General features: G+C 42.2%; 1 protein-coding gene across 4 annotated transcripts; it reads right to left on the bottom strand.

Moving 5' to 3' along the window:
- Positions 1-1,626: 1,626 nt before the first annotated feature.
- On the bottom strand, positions 1,627-11,043 carry MTX3 (metaxin 3). 4 transcript variants are annotated; one of them, XM_059873781.1, is made up of 9 exons: positions 10,911-11,043; positions 10,395-10,464; positions 9,375-9,451; positions 7,789-7,881; positions 6,537-6,719; positions 6,356-6,432; positions 5,353-5,510; positions 4,874-4,962; positions 1,627-3,533 (listed from the first exon to the last, which is right to left on the bottom strand). In XM_059873781.1, the coding sequence occupies exons 1-9, from the start codon at positions 10,989-10,991 to the stop codon at positions 3,414-3,416; spliced, it is 948 nt and encodes a 315-aa protein (XP_059729764.1). In that variant the 5' UTR covers positions 10,992-11,043; the 3' UTR covers positions 1,627-3,413. The 4 variants fall into 4 exon arrangements, with proteins under 4 accessions (XP_059729764.1, XP_059729765.1, XP_059729767.1 ...); XM_059873782.1 differs by having other exon boundaries at positions 1,627-3,507; positions 10,911-11,027; XM_059873784.1 differs by lacking the exon at positions 4,874-4,962 and having other exon boundaries at positions 1,627-3,507; positions 10,911-11,027.
- Between the last annotated feature and the right edge of the window lie 10,412 nt (positions 11,044-21,455).

Below are 21,455 nucleotides of genomic sequence, written 5' to 3' on the forward strand. Positions count from 1 at the left end.
CTATGAATGGTTCCTGTAGCAATGCCAAGAATTCTACCAAGGTAAAGAAACCTGCTCAAGGGAGTCTGCAAACCATTTTAACCAGGAATCAAATAGGGTGATTTTTTTCTTAAGGGAGTGTTATGCTACATTAGCAAAAGTAATGTGACATCATGAATGTGAAGTGATGTAACTGAAAAGCCCAATATAACAGTATTTTCATAACAGGGGCTGGGAGGGAGAGGAAAAAGAGAAGGGAGCAGCAGACATTTTTGAAGCAGTCTTGGAAATGTCGAATAGAACATATTTGTAGCCATTAACTGGCAACCTTTTTCATCTCATTTCTTCTGGAATATATATATTCCTACAACCGGGTGACACAGAAAAACACAAGATAGCCCTAAGGATATCTACATACAGCTTTCACCAGAAAGTTGCCTGGGAGCAGGGGCATTAAATTTGCAACCTACCAAAGTGGTCCACTCCACTTATGACTGGAAGCTGGGTAAGTTGCTTTCAAGGTAATATCTGTTGCTAGCTACCACCTTTCCAGGGAGAGGGAAAGGAGGATGAAGCTCATCAGCTGCCATAGTAGCAGCAAGGCCCTGGAAACCCAGTGCTATATCCCACACTTGCACATTGTAGGTGTGCACCAGAAACCAGAAGTGAACACGTGAACCTTAAGTACGTGGAGACCACAGAGCCGCAGAAGCTGCAGCAGCCAGTGCTCTGCACACAAAGCAGGCTGCAAACAGTGGTTCCAAGGGCACACCACTGCCGCCCAGGCAGAAGGCTGCCTGACTCCTTGTGTTTTACATCACCCACCAGCTCAGGCAGTGGAGGAAAAGCCAATCACCATGGCAGGTTTTCATCTTATGGTAGAGTTAGGCAGCCAGGGCTTCCTTTGCACACAGCAGACACAGCACGTGTCCAGGACTCAACTGCTAGGTATCTACTCTAAGGAGACAAATCACACCTCAATCCCATCTTTCTGCCCTAGCCAGAGAAACAGCTTTGAGTACTTCAGATGAAGAGCGTTACTCAAATTGACCCCAGCCTGGAAAGCATTCACCTCCCAGCTTCAGAACTCAGGCACACAAAATATGCTAGTAAACTAATGGGCAAGCCTGAGTTGCCAGGCCAGGGATGACACTGCCCACATAAAGGAGTCTGGGTTTGAATTCACCTTGGATAGAAAGTAAAAAAAGGAAGTGTATGGCTCTGCAACATCACTGGTTGCTTGGGATGGTGTGCATGACTGAAGGCAATGTTTGCTGTGACCTCCAGCCCTGTTATTCTCTGCCATCAAGTGAATGAAGTTCCTTAAGCATTGGTTTACCAAAATTTCAGATCAGCCCAATCACATGGCCCAAAGCTCATACTTAGTAAGATCAGCAAATGTGTGCCTCCTCACTCCCTTTCCCAAAAGCAGTTGAGTTGGAAGAAAGGAATGGTACTGAAAAGGTGTGATAAAAATTTAAAATCTGATCTCATGAATATGCTAAGATGCTTCAATTCTTGTCCTAACAGTCAGCAGTGTTTTTTGGTTTGGTTTTTTTTTTAAATGGACAAGATAAACTTTTCTACAAGGAAATAAGAAAAACTCTCAAAAAAGTCAATGTATATACCACAAAAACTCTACCAAAATTCCACTAAAAATCCAGAATTTTAATCTTGGAATAACAACCCTTTTTACAAAGAGATTTTATAGGCTGAGTGTATGCATTCACAAAAGCAACAAACTAAGGCATATTCTCCATAGCCGTGTTTGTAAAAGAAAAGCTCTGGAAAGCTATGTGACATGATCTCATACAAATCTTGTCAAGGTACAGGCAGTATGAATTTTAAACATTTAAATTACTTTTGTATGTAATGTACTGTCAGTTTATACAGTTATGAGTATGAGCTAAATTAATTTCAAATCACTGCAACAAATACTCTAGTAAGAGCATGAAACTTACACAGTATTTTAAAGTGCTCATTAGAAACCAAACATTTCAATTAAGAAATGTTAAAAATATTACATTCCTTGCATATCAAGTCCAAAGGTACAATATGAACACAATCAACCATCTTGTCTTTACAAAAAGGAAGTAATTTATCTGTGTACCTCAAACATGACTAGTAGCCAAAGTGAAGCTGAAAGACTATTTTGATTTGGCCAGAAAAACAACAAAATATCTCCCCCCCCCCCCCCCACCGAGAACAGTTATTCCACACATACTGCTTTCAGAATTCTATATCCGAAGCACTGCCGCTTTGGCCAATCTCCCTGTCTGTCTTTACACCTACTCATGAAGCATTTGCCAGTACTTTGCCAGTAAAAAATGACAGCTACTCTTGTAACAGAATTGCTTGAGTCTCTAGAACTAGCAAGACTTCTGTTTAAGACAAAATGTAAATGAACAGAAGAAATATGGCCTGCAATATACCACAGTTTGCAAAGAGAAAAGAGCTCTTAACTAAATAGCCCATCATATAGCAAAAATTTTGACAGTTTTTAGTTAATTTTTTAATCAACTGTAGTACTTATTAAAAAATAAGATGAAACTAATTAAGAGGCCTTTGTGACACATTTAAAAGCCTACACCAGCTTTCTTATAAAACCCTAACCTGTCCCTTTCAATCCATAGATGCAGTACATTTGCTAGTCAAGTCTTGTCCTGACAGCAACTAATCAAACGTCTCCATTCTCTACAAGTTTTCTGTGATTTTGACCTAACAGTTTTGCAGCATGTGGTATTACTCTGTGCACAGGTTAAGCCTGTTTCACAAAGGACTGATACGAGGTACTGTGAAATGTTAGCACTGTGCATCATTTTAATCCCCATAGCGCACATGCTTTTCGATAATCCCCTTCGAAGTACAACATGACAAATTTTCAAAGATACAAACAACCATAAAACACAAATGCCAAGTTCATTAAAGAACAATAAAAATATCTATGTTCCTGTCATTGATTTCACGTCTCAGCTGCCATGAATGGCAACATTTTGTCTTTTCAGACTTTGCAACTGGACTTTGTCCTTTTCAGACAAAGAGTATATCCACTCACAAACAGTAACATGATTACAGTAAAATCAAAACCCACAATAAAATAACAGTGAACATTCCATAAGCAGATTCTTAACTTTAGGTAAACATTTCTGCTAGGCTAAAGGCAAAAATATGCTGTATAAAATCATGTTAACATCTGCAGTAATAAGCTTTGTTTAGCTTAGCTTAGCTTCAGTGTAGTGTGTGGCCAGCCTGATCTATGCAATTTCTTAAAAGAACAGGTAGAAGATTGTAAAGCTCTAGTTCTTCTTTACTTGTACCCATTAGCAGATTCTTCCCTTGCAAAACATTCATGTGAAAAAAATCTACTGTGGCACTGAGCTGAGTTACAAAACACAAATTTCTGGTCAACAGGAGATGTCAAGGTGATAAACGACTCATTGGACTGCTTTCTTCTCCTCCTGCAGCAAGCTTGAGCGTTGTGAGCTTACGAGGGGGATGCTGAGGACTCTTACGGAGGTTGTCGTCCATCTGCAGAGAAACAATGAGAGCCGGATCTGGCAACAGCAGAATATAGATTATACGATTAGTCTCTACTTGTCAGGGCTGCCATCATTAATACTGGCTTGGTTGGTGTATGTTTACTGTCAGGACCAGCAACAACTGCTGCTTTGGTTTCTTTCCACTCCCAAATATATGTCTGTGTTAGAGCTGCTAATCATTCCCTTATATATGATGCATCCAACCCAGGGATGTGTTTCTGCTCAAGTTATCTGGTCAAGATTACTGAAGGAAGCAACACCAATTCTAAGAGGTCAAATATTGTACAATAACCAAATGCTTGAGAAGGCAGATCAAGAGTCAAACTGCTAACAACAATGGATGCTTCTGTATTCAGCAGCATGCAAGAATAAATCTTTTGAAATCAGAAATGTTCTGGAGATGCTGAATGAATTTGTATTAGTTACGCAATTTAAAAAGTACGTAATAAGGCACTTGTGATAAGACCTTTTCAAAGACAGATTAAAATTAATCTCTGAATATAAACAATTAACATTTTCTTAGGAAATCACTCTAATGACCTCTCTGTAATGTGGTCTGAAAAGGTTTAGGTGATACAGACTAAAAGCACAGGGGAGATCTGCAGAGGCTCTTTAGTCTATTCCATTTCTTCAAGTCAGGATCAGATTTTCCTCAGTCATGCCTGACAAATGTCTTTGTAACCCATTGTTTAAAACTTCCACAGCCACACTTCAATGCCAGAAAGAGCATCAATACCTTATGCTAAAAAAGCTGATCATAGTTAATGATCTATTTCACACACTGATTTTTCTCAGGAAGAAATGCCTTCTACCCTTTCAGTTAGACTGTTCTATCTGCATGAAAGGGCTAATTCTTCACAAGTATTTTTCAGTTAAGTTGTATAGCCTTTGATAGGTGCTGAATGACAGCCTTAGAAACAGAGAACATAAGAAAAAACAGCTAGATGTAGAACAAGCAGAAGAGTAACTGCTGGGTAGCTACTACAGCATGCAGCTGGGAGCAAGGAAAGCTGGTAACCAGTCTTGGTTTGCAGGACCATTTCTGAGTTTTGACCAATACATTTTCCTCCTTCTTAGCTGAATGTATACTTGCAGAAAGATACCATTCCTCTGTTGGGGTGCACACCTGCAAGACAATGCTCTTTTGGTTGTATTAAAAATACTTTTTTAGTGCAAGGCTTCATTAATTCCTTCTTCCAAATGATGTCATATTCTTCCTGCCTTTCTACACACTCACTAGAAAAGAAGTAATTAAAATAAAATCCACTGTGCTGTTGCAATTGCCATGCAAGGATATCTGTGAACAAGTAAGCACAACAAAGCAGTAAAATTACAGATACTGAAGCAAAAGTAACCTTTTCAATCAAGTTGGATTCCTTATTTACAAGCTGTGTGAGTTTCTGCAGATTAGCATCTGCTGTATCCTGTCCAGCTGGAGAATGGCCTGGAGAGTGAAGGCAGAAAGATGAAGAGTGAAAAAGTATTTACAGAAGCTTTTAAACCCTTAAAAAATAAAGTCACATTGAAGAGAATTCATGCAGTATTTTAACGCAAAGAATTTAAGTGAAAAAGCCATTCCATGTGAGAAAATAAGAAGTACTAATCATGAGCTCTAAGATTTTGCCTATGCTTGACAGAATTTAAAACTGAGTATTAACACTTGTTTTTAATTTTGAATCCTTTCTGCCCAACTTTAGAAGTTAGTTTATTTTCCCAAAGAAAGTCTAGCATAAACTACATGAAATTGAATTTGCCTTGGTTCCCAAATGAAATCCTGGGTACTAACCAAAGCATGGGTACAGATAACAAAAAGGAGAAAAGAAATGCAACTTACCTGAGACAGTTAACCTGAAGTAGCTAGTTAAAATATCATCACAAAATCGGCACAGATTGGGAAGCTGTTTCAAATGCTCTTGCAAATGTACCCTCGGAAAGCACACTTTATAAATTGGTGCAAGGAAACCAAACACGAAGGCATCCAAGGTGGTAGGCCTAAAAGAGTGACACAGGAAAACACTGAAGTGACTTCAGATAAGACTTTTATGACTTTTACAGCCTAGTTTTCTGTGTATGTCAAATACCACTCAGGACAGACTATAGTCAGCCCTTCTGTCATTCCACCTTTGCCTATCAACCTGGTAAATGCTTTTTACCAACTATCCACTCCTTTCAGCATCTCTTAACTAGAGACATGCTGACAAGCTGAAACAGTAATGCAGTAACAGCATCACAATACAGTCATGCTGTCCCATACACTGATAAGCGAGCCCCTCTAAAACACCATAAAATTTGTGCTGGGCACCAAGGGACCAGGATCTTCCCTCATGGAGTGGTCCAACTGCAACTCCTAAAGAAGAGATCATGCTTTTCAGGACCTGTTGGCTCTCGGTTGCTGGCCCTATCTATCTGCCTCCTGCTCTGCACACATACCACAGGAACACTGTTCCTGCCCTCCCATGAGGGCAATAGCAGCACCTCAGCCTAAAGCACTTCTTCTTACATACAAAGCAGGAGGTGACATTCAGTGGCTAGAATCATCCAGCGCATCCAGTGCACCTCACATTTTCTTAGCAGCTGTGGGAAGTATTTCCCTCTCTGTGGAACAAAGCAGGATAAGAGAGACACCACATTGACTCAGTCTGACGATCTCATTTGTGCCCTGTTTGCTCATTCAGATTTATCTGAAAAGCAGACTGTGAGACACAAAACTACTGGGAAGCACTTTTAACATTCTGGCAGGTTAAAAATAAAAGAGAAAGTTCAAGTGCTCATAGAGTGGTGTGGTACCTTTTTCATTACTCATTTACCAAAATAATTTTTTTAAAAATCACACTCACGCATCTCCAAAGAAAAACTGAGATGTCCCCAATCTCTTCGACAGGAGATTCAGGCACTCCTTGGCATCCCTGTATATCTGATGAGACACAAGAGCCCTAAGTGTAGCCAGGCTGGTATAACTGTTTAAGTTCTTGTCTTTGACAGAACCAACTTATGAACTCCTTACTGCACAACCCATACCTGTGCTTCCACTTCAGTGAGACTGCAGAGTGGAGGGCCTCCCTTGGTCAGCAAGATCCTGTTCAGTGCTTCCCTGGACATCTTTCCAGGCAGATACAAACTCAGTGGGAAGACAATCCTTGAGGCAAACCATGGCTTTGTCACACTGCAGTAATTTTCAGCCTCAATCCAGAAAGTGTGCAGCTATATCAACACGAGGAAAAATGTAACTGAAATCTGAATGACATGAATAGGCATCTCATGACACTTGATATGCAAGACCTCTCTCAGAAAAGCAGTAGAACCAGGAATTATTGTAATTTAAGGCTATCAAGCTCTGTAGAGGAATATACTAATCCTATGAGTGTAGGAGTACATGAGTAAGGAAATAGCTACCTTCCAAATAAAGAAAAACACCAAAGATATTACAGAGATCTATATGCATCTGCATAAAATTACTTACACACTATGTATGTACAGATACATACACATACACACAGAATATATTGAAAATATATTGCAGAAGAGTTGCAGACATACAGCAACAGGTTTAAACTTCCTGGAATTTTGTTTTGGAATTTTATATAAATCTTAAAATACAAGATACTACGAAATTATGAACTTGAAACCAAGGTCAGCTGAAAAGGCTAGCGCATGATACCATCTGGTTCAGAGTATATTTTGCTGCACAACTGAAGCCAAAGTCATTCAAGAGACTCCGTATCTGTGGGTCTTACAGCTCTAATGTAATTACACTGAAATGGTGAGGGCAAATGGCCATGTCTTTAGACATTGTATTTAGAACTGAAAAATTAAACTAGTTATGGGCATTTAAATTTATTAAATGTTTTAACTTTTAATTTATTAAAAGTTTTAACTTAAAAGTTTTAAGTTCAAAAGTCTTCCAGTTGTGTGTCTCACATCAGATAAATCTTAATCAAAAGCTTTTCAGGAAGTCAAATGAACCAAAAAATGGCCACAATAAGGTGTTTTCAGGATACTGTTCCCAAAACACCAATAGCAAAAAAAACCCTAAGTAAGTGTGCTTTTAAAATGTCTTTCATAAATCCACTGTTATTACTTGACACTCCACAAACACACTTATTTCCTTTTCAAAAGCTGGTAGGCAGAAATTCCAAAAAACAGACTAACAAAACAACTATGTTCCAGCCAGTGCTGTGGCTGAAAGACTTTATGTCTCTCACAATGGGCACCTCTGACAGTATTCAATTCCAAGTATTCGGACCATTACAAAATATTTACTAATATTTACCAGAGCAGGAAGCAATTTCTCTTCAAGTAGTGCAATATATGCCAGTGTATCAGCTCCTTGTTTTGCAGACAAATCATAATCAGCATTGTATTTCTATGAATTAAAAAAAAAAAATAGACGTATGATGAACTTTCAAAAAACATTATCAATGGAAAGTTACTTCAAACTTAACACCTATCAAGGCAGTAAATGTATAAACAATTTTTGGAACAGAAAGCATGCACTCACTAGAATTTTCCTTCTTCAGGCCAACTCTGCCAAACCTTATTACATCTCACTTTTCCACCTTCCCATTCCTAGAGCCTTCAGGCCCTCCTATTTCCAAAATAATTCTTTTGTCTCCTTTCTATTGGTTTCCAAGCAAATACAGAGGAAATTTTTCAATACTGAGGGATGTAGCAAACCTCTGGTAAATGTCCAGATGCTTATTTTTTAAGAAGCATCTGACACTTCAGAATGTGTAAGCATAAAAAAAAAAGCGTGCATTCCCATGTTTTGTTTTTAATGAACACTCCAGAAGTTAAGAAATTGGATGGTAACAATGTAAGGGAGCAAATATATATCAAAATTAATGCAGTTACTGACTTAACTTGTAATTATAACAGTGGATTCTTCTAAGATCAGTTATAAAGATTGAAAGACTGGGGGGTGGGGGGGAGAGTGAGTAGATTTGCTTCATTAATTTATAAACAAAGGGCCAGTGCTGACACTTAGACATCTGAAAAGAAAGAACACAATTGGTATACTTTAACATAAACAAGGGGTTTTCCCCCCCAACATTATGGAGCCTTTGGTATTCACACTAATACCAAATTCTATCCAAATGAATCTGAAACTTCAGAATTTCAACTGCAGTTTTTGATTCTGTTTTTCTCCCCACAAAGATCTGAAGTTTCACTAACATGGCATTCATCAGATCATCTGACCAGAAATAAACTGCATTTCTAATGTAAAAGCAGAATTGTGGGCTAGAGGACTATCTTGGGAATAAAAAGATGATGCCATGGTTTATTAGGTATCTTTATACTTTGTGAAAAGAAGAAATTGTACAGTTTTATTCTTTGTGTACAAAACATTAAGAGTCCTACAAAAGGCAAGCAAGAGGCCATGATCTGGTGTGCATCAAGAAATGCCTGCAGACCTTTTTATGTTACAAACTATAGAAAAATACATAGATTAAAAACAATGCTGTATGTATTCGCTTTCAAAAAAAGAGCACTGGGAAATGACCCATTTAAAACTGTTAACCTAAACTATGATATCCTAGGTCTACAATAATGACATTAAAAGTGCTATAATTACAAGCAGGGTGATCAGTAAAAAAATGCTAAATTAGGCACATTCTGTTGTCCTTTTCAATTTTTTTTTTCATTTTTATTTTTAAATCTTTCACACAACTAATGATCAAACTTTTAAACAGCAATTTCTTGTCCATCATTTTGCAATTCTCATGCCTGTGTGAGAAAAAGAAAAGCATTGGGTCTGAACTAAACTCCAGGTTTTTGGAAGCCTGTATCAGTGTACAAAAGAGACATGCAGGAGTTGCTGCAAGTCAAGGAAAACAGATCTTTTTGAAACAGACCTACCTGCTTTCTTAAAAAGTTTAGTATTTTTGCTGGCTGAGAAATAACAATGTCTTCTGATACCAGGACTGGTAGATCTCCTAGAAGGCATAAATAATATAGTCAATTTGTAGGGATGACTTCTGACTAGAAAGCAATCAGTCACGGTATGTACCTTCCTTTTCTCAATAGCATGCTCTCATTCTCCTAACATGTAAACATAAACTTAAAATTTTACAAAGCAGGAGAGTTCCACCAAGGTTATATATACTTTACTAATAAAAAACATTAAAAAGGGCAACATCAAATCAGACTGAAGCCAATGTTTTTTGCTAGGTATCCAATACTTTGAAAACCAGGCTACTTGTCTGGATTTCAGATGTTCATCTTAAGACAAAAATTCCAGCTCAGTCCAACTACCTTCTCAATTCATCCACATCTGAGCCTCTTTTCAATTTTTCTTCTGTCCTTCCCCTCCAAAGAGATTTTAAGCATCTTTTTTTTCTCTAGCCTTGCTACAAAGCATCCAAAACAAAGAAGTCCTCTCTGACAGCTTACCTTCACTTTTTCTCAGTCAAACCCTCTAATTCAGCACAATACCAAACATCCCAGCTAGTGTAAGCTGTACTTGCTGAGGGTCACATTCCACTTCCACCTGTACCAACTTATTAAGCTACGGGTAATTAAAGAACTCTTCCATACACATGTCTAGTTACTACCTTTATAAATATGCAAGGTGCAAAAAGCTTACAAATTTACTTTCACTACACCATGAACCTAGACTGCCTGAATGAAACAGGTAGTACTTGGCATTACTGCTTTGTTAACTGTCTGTTGCCTCACCCACATACATTTTAATAAATTGTCCTCTGGAGCACTTTATTTATTATTTCCATTATTTCATTCCCTCAAATTCATCACACTTGATCCTGTGAATTGGGGCAGACTGCACTCATGAACACAAACCCAACGCAAACACAGAAATTGGAACCTACATTTATAACATGGCTGTGATTAGAGTATTAAAGGCTGCAAAGATGTTACCTTTCGGACTTCTCCAGGACTTATTTATAGTATTCACTGTCAGGGGAGCACCAGAAAATTTGGCGTAAGCCTGCAATAAAGATTGGAGGACAGGGAAGAAAACCTGTCACAACGTGTAAGAAAAGCGTAAAACAGAGCTTCAGAAGTTGTGTTAAACACCTTCGTGCACTGAGGACCAACCACCAGCAGGTGCGCGACGGGCTTCGGCTGGGCTTCATTAGGCTTCATTACCCTAAGGAAGCTCCAGGGAATGCTGGGCAGAGGCCCCGCTGCCCCCGGGAAGGGCGGCAGAGCCGCCGGGAAGGGCTCAGCGCCCCCGGGAAGGGCGGCAGCGTTGCTCGCGTCTCCCGCGGGGAACGAGGCAGGCGAGCACCGCGGGCCCAACATCCCGCCTCCCACCCCCGGCCTCTCCCGAGGCAAGAAGGAGCCCCGCGGACGTCCGTGCGAGCGGCAGGCAAGCCCCGGGGCGCCGGCGCTCCCTCCCTCCCGGGCCGGACGGTGGCCGCCGCCCGTTACCATGACGGTGAGAGACTCCGGGTGCAGGGACGGCAGCCCCCAGTCTCCTCCCCAGCAGCTCAACTCCATGGGAGCCGCCATCTTGTCCGCCGCGCCGGCCGGGCAGCGCGGCGCTGCTCCCCCCGCATGGCGGCGCCCGAGCGCCCGCGGCCGCGCGCGGGGCCCGGGGAGGGAGGAGGTCTGGGAGCGCCGCCCGGAGCGCGGCAGCACGGGCTCTTGCTCCCGGGAGCCGCCGCCGCACGGGCTCCTGCTCCCGGGAGCCGCCGCCCGCGCTCGTGGCGGCGAGTCACCGAGTCACCGAATCAACTGGGTTGGATAAGGCCTCTGAGATCATTGCGACCGACCTGTGGCCGAACACCATGTCAACCCGACCATGGCACCAAGTGGCACATCCGGATTTTCCTTGAGCACCTCTAGGGATGGTGACTCCACCACCTCCCTGGGCAGCCCATTCTAGTGTCTAATCATCCTTTCTGGGAGGAAATTCTTCCTAATGTCCAGCCCAAAGCTCCCCTGGCACAGCTTATTAAGACAATGTCCTCATACCACCCACGTCCCTTCCCAAAAGGACAACCCCTGCCCGGCTGAGGCCTCCTTTCGGAGGAAAGGAGGTAGTGAAAAAAGCGGTAAATGTCTTCCCCGAGGCTCCTCCTTTTCACCAGGCTAAACAAACTCAGCTCTCTCAGCCCCTCCCCACAGGACTTGTGCTCCAGAGCATTTCACGGCTCTGTTGCCCTTCTCTGTACTTGCTACCGCGCCTCCATGTCCTTGAGTTGAGAACTATGTCCTCATGTCCTGTCACTAGCCTGGGAGAAGAGGCCTGCCCCTACCAGGGAACAAGGTCGTTTCAGGTTGTATCCAGGTGGGGGTCAGCCTCTTGGGAAGGGACGTAGCTGACCAGTGCCTGTGATCCTGTGGGGAAATGCTGCAGCCGTAGTCCTCTTCAGATGCTTTTGGTGCTGTCTGGCTGAACCCTCACCCTCCAACCCTGACACTGCACACAGAGTTGTGACTTTTCATAGGAGCAAAAACAAAAAAAGGATTGTGGTTCTCAATCAACCATGATGAGCAGCCGTCAGCAGTTTAGCACTAAAAGCAAGGAGCTCTGATCGTACATTAGCAGTTTTGACCAGGTTATGATGATAACCATTCAGTGTGGTTTTAACTACAGACCTTTAGAGGCATCAGGTTGTCAGCTGTTTATTCCAGAGCTTGTGCAGACGTGCCACAGCACATCTAAATACTAAGTCAAGTTTCCATCCTTCCCACAAAACAAAAAAATACCACACACTGACTAAAAATACCCCTTGCACTGACCACCCTTATTTAGGTCTTCTACGCATAAGGAGGAGAGTAAGGATAAAGCTTCATTTTTTCTTTCACCTCCCAGATCCACAATTTCAGAGTCACATGAAGTTTGTGGAAGAAAGTGTGATGATAAAAATTTATGCCACAGATCTGAGATAATTCTGCTCCATTTATGAGGAACATGGGAGAAGAAATACATACCCACTTTTTTCCTCACAAAACCATACCACTGGCAGTATTAACAGAAGCAATTTTTTTTAATTGCTATGTTACATTTTTCCTTTTAAAGACTTATTTAAGATATATATTCTGAGGATATTTTTAATGTCTTTCCCTCCCTACAGGCACCAGCTAATGTCCCAGTCTATCTAAGTACTTTGCTTTGGTCCTTTCACAGTGTGAACTGAGAGGCACTGAGATGCAAAGCTCTGAAAGGGAATCATGGATGCTATCAGCTGTGATCCCAAAGATCTCTTTCTATAAGGAGTATTTTACAAAGGGCTTAATACTTATATCCTTGTTGATTTTGATGACCTGGACAAGGGGATCAAGTGTACTCTCAGTTCACAGGTGACACCAAGCTGGGTGGGAGTGCTGATCTGCTGGAGGGCAGGAAGGCTCTGCAGAGGGATCTGGACAGGCTGGATCATGGCTGAGGCCAATGGAATGAGATTCAACAAGGCCCAGTGCTGGGTCCTGCCCTGAGTCACAACAACCCCAGGCAGCTCCACAGGCCGGTGCAGAGTGGCTGGAAAGGAGCTGGGGGTGCTGGTGACAGCGGCTGAACATGAGCCAGGGTGTGCCCAAGTGGCCAAGAAGGCCAATGGCATCCTGGCCTGGATCAGCCATGGTGTGGCCAGCAGGAGCAGGGCAGGGATTGTCCCCCTGTACTGGGCACTGGTGAGGGCACACCTCGAATGCTGTGTTTAGTTTTGGGTCCTTCACTACAGGAAGCTCATTCTGGTGTTGGAATGAGTCCAGAGAAAGGCAGTGGAGGTGGTGAAGGGTCTGGAGCACAAGTCCTGTGAGGAATGGCCAAGGGAGCTGGGGGTGTTTAGCCTGGAGAAAAGGAGTCTCAGGGAGGACCTTATCAGTCTACAAGTACTTGAAAGGACACTACAGATGGGTGGGGTTCAGTTTTTTTCTCCCAAATAATGTTAGAACAAGAGAAAATGGCCTCAAGTTGCATTGCACTGGGGAAGGTTTGTATTAGACATTATGAAAAATTTCTTCACTGAAAGGGTTGTCAAGCATTGCAACAAGCTGCCCAGGAAAGTGGTTGGAGTCACCATTCCTGGAAATGTTGAGGACACGTTTTAGTGGTGGAAATGGTGATGGTGCTGGGTTGATGGTTAGACTTGATGAACTTAGAGGTGTAATTTTAAGAAAAACCTAACTATTCTATGAGCTTTTCTGTCATATGGCTTTTCTTGAGGCAGGCTGCAAGAAGGCTTAGGAGGTAAATAGGGAAATAAGCTTTGCATTGCCTTCAGGCCCAGTTTATCTCTGTGTTATTGTAGAGTCTGGAGCAAAGATTAAAAAAAAGAGGCAATCTGTACCTTCCTTCCCCCATGTCAGGAACTTTTCCTCTTGGTTGCCCAAGTGGAATTCCTATCAGTGTAAATGAAAAGTAAATAAGTGCATTGAAGATGGATATATGACTTGACTTGAAGAAGTGGAGCTTCAATTTGTGTTTTAGAAAAGCAAAAATTCTTTTGAAGCCTGTCTGAAATTTGAAACCGTTGAAACCAACAATTATTTTTTTTTAATGAAGCAGGATCAAAACCAGGAGTGTTGACATAAATACGAAAGGATGTATTTTAGAGCTGATACTTCACTTGCCGTAAGATTTCTAGATCTTAATTGCCCATGAATCCTGATTTTTAATAATCTATATAGTTCCATTAAAACAGTGAGTCTCCTGATGCATATTAGGAACAAAACATGTAAGGTGAATTAAGCAGCAGGGTCCTTTTCTATTTCCCTAACCCCATTATTTGGAATTTGAACAAGTTACAGACGCTTCCGTAAAAAAAATCTGTAATGTTTGCACCTTCTCTGTATTCTGTATGCTTAAAAGCTTATCGAATTACATAACCAGGTCAAACATTATAGTGATTGAGGTTTTCTTGCAGATGTTGTTTAAAAATTAGAGTGACACACTTATGACTTCCTTGCAAAATGTGACTGACATTATGAAAGTTTCTTGGAAACACAATTGATTAATCATGTTTTTATTCTTGCTTCTTATTTAACCTCCAGTAATTTAAGATGGAGTTTGTACTTCAGAGAATACAGAAGAGTGAAAAGGGAATTGCTAGTAATTCCATCGTTTTTTATTGAAAATGTTGATTAAAAGGTCAAATAGTCCCTTCCAGACAGCAGATAAACTTCCTATTTTGTGAAATCCATTAAAGAAGGTTGTGCTGAGCACCAAATCCCCTTTAATCTGTAACATATTCCAACGTAAAACTCAGAATAGAAATGAAAACTGAAAAAATTACAGTGACCTTTAAATGTGCTAAGTTCATCTAAACATGGACTTAAGCTTCTGTTTATATACATCGTGAACCAGTCCCCTTCTGTCATACTGGATTGTGCCTCATGGGCTGTTTGCCAAACATTGCTTCCATGTGCATTCTTTGCGAGTAAGCACAAAGAATAAGCAGATACAGAGCAGGAACAGAATATGGTCCTCACAAATCTAACACTAATGAAGATATAATACTACAAACAAAATCCTCCTTCTGGAGGGCTGGTCAACATCAGTATGATAGACTCCTCTGTATTTAAATCAGAAGTAAGGAATGGTAAGTTATAATTACTTAATATTTCTGTCAGATAAGGAAATCTTTTAAGAAAACATTTCATATGCTTTTATAAGCTCAAACTCAATAAACTCAAAGTACATAATAAATGGCTGCAAATTATTGATGGTGTTCTCTTTAGATGAAAGCAAACCCTTATTATCCTTTTCTCTCTCTCTTTTTTTTTTGTCCAGAACTGTAATGATTTTGCAGATCTTCGCAGTGTTCTTCTGTCATGCACTTAAGTATATGTTTGCAAAAAATGCTCTTTTTTGAGTCATTTTTTCCTTAATAAACAGTTGAACAACATCAGTACTACTCTAGATCCAAGTATTAGCCTTTCAGCATTTGTACTGTCTCCCCACACTTCCTCATTTTCCATCTTCTTGCCTCTTGCTTAGCCCTAGTTAGCCTCCCTTTTTTCCCTGCTCCACAGCACTCTGCACCTGATGATCTGTTTTTCTCACTCCCATGTGCAACTCTTGGCCAGCTCATTGACACTATCATATCATCCTGTCATTTGCAGGGGCAAGGATGTGGGAGTGAAGCTGAGGTGTTTCTTCTTGTGTTGAGATGTATACAGAAGAGCAGTAGGGTGAGGAGGAGGAATAGCACCATGCTGTCACACAGGGGCTATGGCAGAGCACCCTTCTGCCTGACAATGGGCAGAGGAAGAAATGGGCAATTTCAGGAGCGGGTCACCACTGCTAACAAGAATAAGCTAAGAAGTAGGGATGTGTTATGTAATATATGCCACATGGGGAGGGCAATTAGAGGACATGTGAATGTAGGCCAGCTAAAGGTATCTGAAAATCTCACTGGGGCAGTGTTGAAGAGCAGCCCACAGCTCTCCGTGGTGTAGAGCTGCTCGGGTAGCCCCTCTGCAGCGCTCGCAGCCCTCGCCCTGCAGCGTGCTGTGTTTTGCCTCCAACACAATGACCTCCTCAGGGACTGTTCTCTGTGGTGCTCCTTAGATGTATGCACCAAGCCTGATGAGACTGAACATTAATCACCACAACTTTACTCACTTTAACATAAACTTTCCCTTCTATTGTTGCCCTACTTTTTATGATGTGAATAATATCAAATAGCTCCAACTTTTCCAACTGAGTGTGGATAGCAAGCTGCGATGGAGCCAAGCAGGGCTTCCTGGATTTCTGACATCAGCAGAGCTGATACATACAGAAATGTACAGGACAAAGAGAGCTGTGCAGCAGGATAGGAAGCTCATGATGTTTTTGGGTTTCTCACTTGCTCCCTTTCTCCTGTACTTTCTTAACATCAGCCGTGCAGAGGCTAGAATTTTCTGAAGTAGAGGACAAACAATGGGATAATGACATCCTGAGGGAACACACAGTGCTGAAAATTGTTGTAGTTGAAAGAAGAAGGTTTTTTTAAAATTGACTTTGGCTAAGTTATTGAGTTTGGGAGTTTGCTAAGACAAACAGCCTTTTTCCATAGCCTCCATCTGGTAGTTTGAGCACTCCCAATGCTTCTGAACTCTTTACATGAAACAAAGGAGCAGATGATACATTCCTCAGTTTGCCAGCCAGAGTCTTCTAGACTAAACCCAATTTGCCCCAGTCTGCAATCTGCATGACCCCTTTTAAGTGACATTCTTCAGTTAGGAAAAGTGGAGTGTTTAAATTCCTACCAAGACCAAGTCTGCACACCCGAGCATCCCCGTTTTGACTTCAGATATGCATGAGAGAGAATCTGTTCTAATATATGTTAAACCTTAACAGTTGACACTAAACACCTGACTGCAGAGCAGGCAGAGAAACTTGTGAGAGGGCTTTGCAAAGATGACAGCTGTATTTTTGTCAGAAGACACAAAAATCACTTGCTGAACATAGATAGGGAGGCAAGAGAGGTTTTTAAAGTAAAATTGTGACAACCTCAAAGTTAAGCATCCTACAGTCAGCGGAACTGAGTGAACAAGGCTGCATTATCGTCATGCTTCTGACACTCTTCTACATCCCTCACCAGGCAGGTTGTTCTCTGAAGAGCTGCTTGCAACAGCGCTGGACTTGCTGTCCGTCCTGAACTTACAGAACTCTTACTCGGCTCTGAAAGCACACCCAATTCACTTTTGAGGCCATCTTCTTGTGACTGGTAGCAAGCACAGTGGCTTATTAACCACTGAACTCCATGATCTTAAATGTCCTTTCCTACCTCGCTAATTCTGTGATGCTGTGAATTTAAAGCCATTAAACACATTTCAATTTCCAGGGCTCTTTAAAGGGCAGACTCCAGACAGAGTCCTCACAGGTGTTGATTTTGGGGGGGCGTCGCAGGATCTCCAGTTCTGTCCGAGCCACCTCCATCAGCTCCCGGCTCGGGTTCCGACGGCGCTCCCTCCGGGTCCACCCCAGGGCTCGGCCGTCCCCCTCCGCAGCCCCCGCCCGCCCGCCCGCCTGCCTGCCTGCCTGCCTGCCTGCCGGGGGGAGCCCCGGCCAATGGCCCGCCGCCTGCCGCCTGCCGTGCCCGGCCCCGGGGCCGCCCCCGTTAAACGGCGGGGCCCGGTGTGAGGGGGCGGCCGTCCCTCGCCGCCCTGCCCGGCCCGCGGCCGCCATGGGGTGCGAGCGCGGCGCCGCACTGCTGCTGCTGCCGCTCGCCCTGCAGCTGTGCCCGGGCCGCGCCGCCGCGCCCGCCCCCCGAGGTAAGGGCCCCGCGCCCCCGATGGAGCGCGCTCTCCTTTTCCCTCTACCATTGACAAGAGTCTGGGCTTGCAGCGTCCCGACCCCTGCCCTCCGCCGGGAGCCCTGGCTGGCAGCGAGAGGGAGAGCCGCTGCAGGTGCTAGGGGAGCCGGAGCCGTGGCGGGCTGCAGGAGCCGCCGCTGCCCGTCGGGGCGCAGAGCGCGCCCGCGGAGCCGCCCGGACTAGCGGTGGGGACCGGAGGAGATGCAGCCTGCAAAAAGGGTTTTTGTAAATGTGCTGGTGGGATGCGTGGATCTGAATAGCCCTTTTCCAGCTGCAAGTTCTCCTAAATGAGAAGTGAATTTCTAAGCCGTGAAAACTCTGGGAAAACTCTACTACATAGTAGAGTCCATAGGAAAACTCGTACTTTTAAACCCAGCATTGCCGTGGCAATATTATGCACGTAGTAAGTCAGGAGCTGCTGTATTTTAGAGCTTGAGTGAAGTGGGTGGTATTTCTCTCCGGTAGCAGCTTGTGACTGCAGCCAGCTCGGCTACCGAGTGCAGCAGTTAGTGCAACTTGGTGCTACTCAGGAGCCTTAAAGCTGCTTGTGGTTTTCGCTACGTTTTTAACCCCCTCCACTGCCTTGCAGAATGATTTTTGACACGTCAATCGGCTATTACTTAAGCAGATCTAAAAGACAGCCAATCACAGCAACATAGTTGCATTTTCAGAGTCTTTGTTGAAGACCTTTATGATGTGAAGATGTTTAGAGAATTGTTGTAATGACAAGTTGTGTGTTACCAGATTAAAATAAACCCAGCTTTCTAACTTTTCAGGGGCAGTGGCCAATGAAGAACCCCACTCTCAACAAGGGATGTTTTCAGCTTCTTGGGGTCAGCGGGAAATTGTTGTGGTAGGGGTTAGGATTTCACTCCAAGTGTCTAAGCCATTAATAATTACCTTGAAAAGTGCTGAACAGTAGTGGACCAGTGTTTACACCTACAGCTATGATTAGGTGTGACCAGAAAATAGCCTTGGAAGATCTTAAAAACCTGGTGTGATATGGAAACAGAGTTAGAGGAATGAAGGGGTATATTAAGTTCCATGTTCTCCTGTGTCACTAATTTCACTCCCCCCATGCCTCCTCATCCTAGCACTTTCTGTCATGTCTTCTAGCTCTCATCTGAAAAGCTAGCCTTGATGGGTTTGGGCAAATTTCCAAAGTGCGGTTTGCCACCATCTCACCATGTAGCTCATCCCTTGTTAGCATTTGGCTAGGAGAGTAAGAAGCTCTATTTTAAAAACCACAGAAGGAAGGTGCAGGAGAGAATTCCTGGTCTGTCTCACGAGCAGGCTCAGTTTAGCCCAGTGGGTATGCACACTCATTCCTGAAGGCATGAAGGCATGTCAGAGTTTTCAATCCATTGCATGGATTAGAACCAGCTGCTTGTGCTTTTCAGCTTTGGCAGTCGTATTCTATACATTTGCCTTCAAGTCTGCCTTTCCACGGAGAGGAACAAAGAAGACAGAGTTCTTCAAAAATGAAATGGGAAATCTTTGTGATCTTTTTTCCCTTGTTTCTCCCAAACAAATAATTTTCTCTATAATGGTCAAGAGCTGTCTCTCTATGCCAGTTTTGCTAAGGATGTAAAATGAATTTTCATAACCTAGTCATTCTTCTGCTATCTGCTAGCATGTGTGTAAGTTGTGCTTAAGGATGGATCTGATCACATAGTGCATCCACATGCTCGTCAGTAAAGACATCCCAGGAAAGAGTTTGATAACATGGTGCCAAAGGATCTGGCTGAGGTACTGTGCTTTGTGGAACACAGCTGCCAAACCAATTTTAATATTAATTTAAATATGCAAATAACAAAAATTTCAATAAATGTTTTCTGTAACGTTAGATGTTTCCCAGTGTTTAGTCATTAATTTTGAAATATTTTTAAGACTCTAGCATAGATTAATGAGTATCACAATTGATAGAAATTGGCAGAAATTGACAGAAATTCAGCCAGTGGACCTAGAACTTAACAAAATGTATAGCTATATTTCATGCTCTCAAAGTCTTTGGTATTGTATTGCATTGCTCCTGCTGAGGAAACACAGCTGTGTTTTATGAATGGCTGTTCCTTGTAAAATGCTGTTGTACAGTTGTGAGTTGCATTTCAGTCTCTTAAGTGGGCAGTTCTCTGCTCTCTCTGCGCTAAATGTGATGAGGTACCCAGCCTTTTGCTTCTGCATTCCATGTCCCTGATTTCAGTGGGAGCAGTGGTTGTCGTGGGATGCTGTAAATCTGAACTGAATGAAAGAGAAGTCTTTTGACCAAGTCTACCTTACATATATATTTCTTAGTTGTTTGACAGTGGTATTACTAGTGCACGGAAGTCAAGGGCCTCATATTTTTTGTAGTGTGTCCTGAAAATTCTCTGTAGAGTCATGAGATCCTTAGACCCAGTTCAAGTGTAGACTTTAGAGATTATTTCAGTGACTTCATGAAATGAAGGGAAAAAGGTCTTCATTTTTTCTCTTTTTTGGAAATAACATAAGTGTCTAAATGAATGGATGCTTCAGAATGAGTGATGGGAGCAGTATGAACCCACACTCTAGTATAAGGAAACATATATCTGTGGGAAGGTCTGCATGCCCATGTGGCTGTTCTTTGAGTGCTCTTCAGTGTTTTCCTGTGTGTAGCTTAGGAAAACACTGGAATGGTAGGATGACCTCATCACCTTATAGACAACAACAGCCTTGGGGTTGTGCTGCATAGACAAGGCTCATCTGCAGAGGTCCACCAGTGTTTTTTCAGCCTGGAAATGAAGCTTATTAGTACAACCACGGGCTTGAATCAGGCTAAGGCACAATGGGCTGTCATGTGCCTTTGCCATCTGCCTGGTATTACAGCTCTTCTCTGGTGAGAGCTCTACAGTATTCTTCCAGGGGGAAAAATATGGCCCAGCTATGGTAGCCTATGGAGTGTCAGTGTTATACAATGGCTCAGTGTGCTCTTATATTTAAACAACACTTGTCCAAAATCATTTATAAAACTTTACTGCCAGGGTATAATATATATACTGCTTTAATTGCAGCGGGTTGGAATAGGAGTTAATCAAGAAACCTAACAGAATCGTTTACTGAATTCGGAGATGTCGTGGATTTAGGAAAATTGAGGAAAACCCCATTACATTGTTTCAGTGCCATAAAGGATATAGCTGACATATATATCTGTAAAATCATAGACTCTGCTGATGCATTGTGGAAAAACTAAAATAAAAATTCGAAAGAGCTTTCACTATATCTTCAGGGTTTGTGGGTTTTGTTTTGTTTTTTGTCAGGCCTGTTTTTGTTTTCTGTGCCAGAAGGGGAAGATTAGTCTTATTTGTATAATATATATTCTGAAAAGTCAGTGAAGTGAGAAGGTTGTGAACATCATATTGCTTACCTGGCTTTTTGGCATTTTAATTGGTGTCCTGCAAATGCTATCAAAGGATGAGCACTCTAGAAATCTGTCTGAAATTTTTAATGCTGAATCCTTATCTAATTGAGATGTGAACACAAAGATCTGAATTTATGAAAGCAGAGGTAGATTAAAAAGCTTTCTATTGAGGTGAATCCTCAGAAGAGAAGCACTTTTGAGATCTATCTAAAAATATTTGAGTACCTCAATTTGAAGACTAGTTATTACTATGTTATTAACTTATCAATAATTCCTTTGAAAAATAAAAGTTGTTAAAATAGTATCAGTTGCAACAAATTATAGTTTGATACAATGATAGAATAGTTGCAG

The sequence above is a fragment of the Haemorhous mexicanus genome, chromosome Z (genome assembly GCF_027477595.1).
Source record: "Haemorhous mexicanus isolate bHaeMex1 chromosome Z, bHaeMex1.pri, whole genome shotgun sequence".
NCBI classification, from domain to species: domain Eukaryota; kingdom Metazoa; phylum Chordata; class Aves; order Passeriformes; family Fringillidae; genus Haemorhous; species Haemorhous mexicanus.

What these genes read in the sequence shown, in the direction of transcription:
- MTX3 (XM_059873781.1), bottom strand. Translation starts at nt 10,991, where the DNA reads ATGGCGGCTCCCATGGAGTTGAGCTGCTGGGGAGGAGACTGGGGGCTG. An exon ending in GTCCTGGAGAAGTCCGAAAG is followed by an intron (nt 9,452 to 10,394) that starts GTAACATCTTTG and finishes TATGCCTTCTAG; the next exon opens with GAGATCTACCAGTCCTGGTA. An exon ending in AGAAATTGCTTCCTGCTCTG is followed by an intron (nt 6,720 to 7,788) that starts GTAAATATTAGT and finishes GTGTTGATATAG; the next exon opens with CTGCACACTTTCTGGATTGA.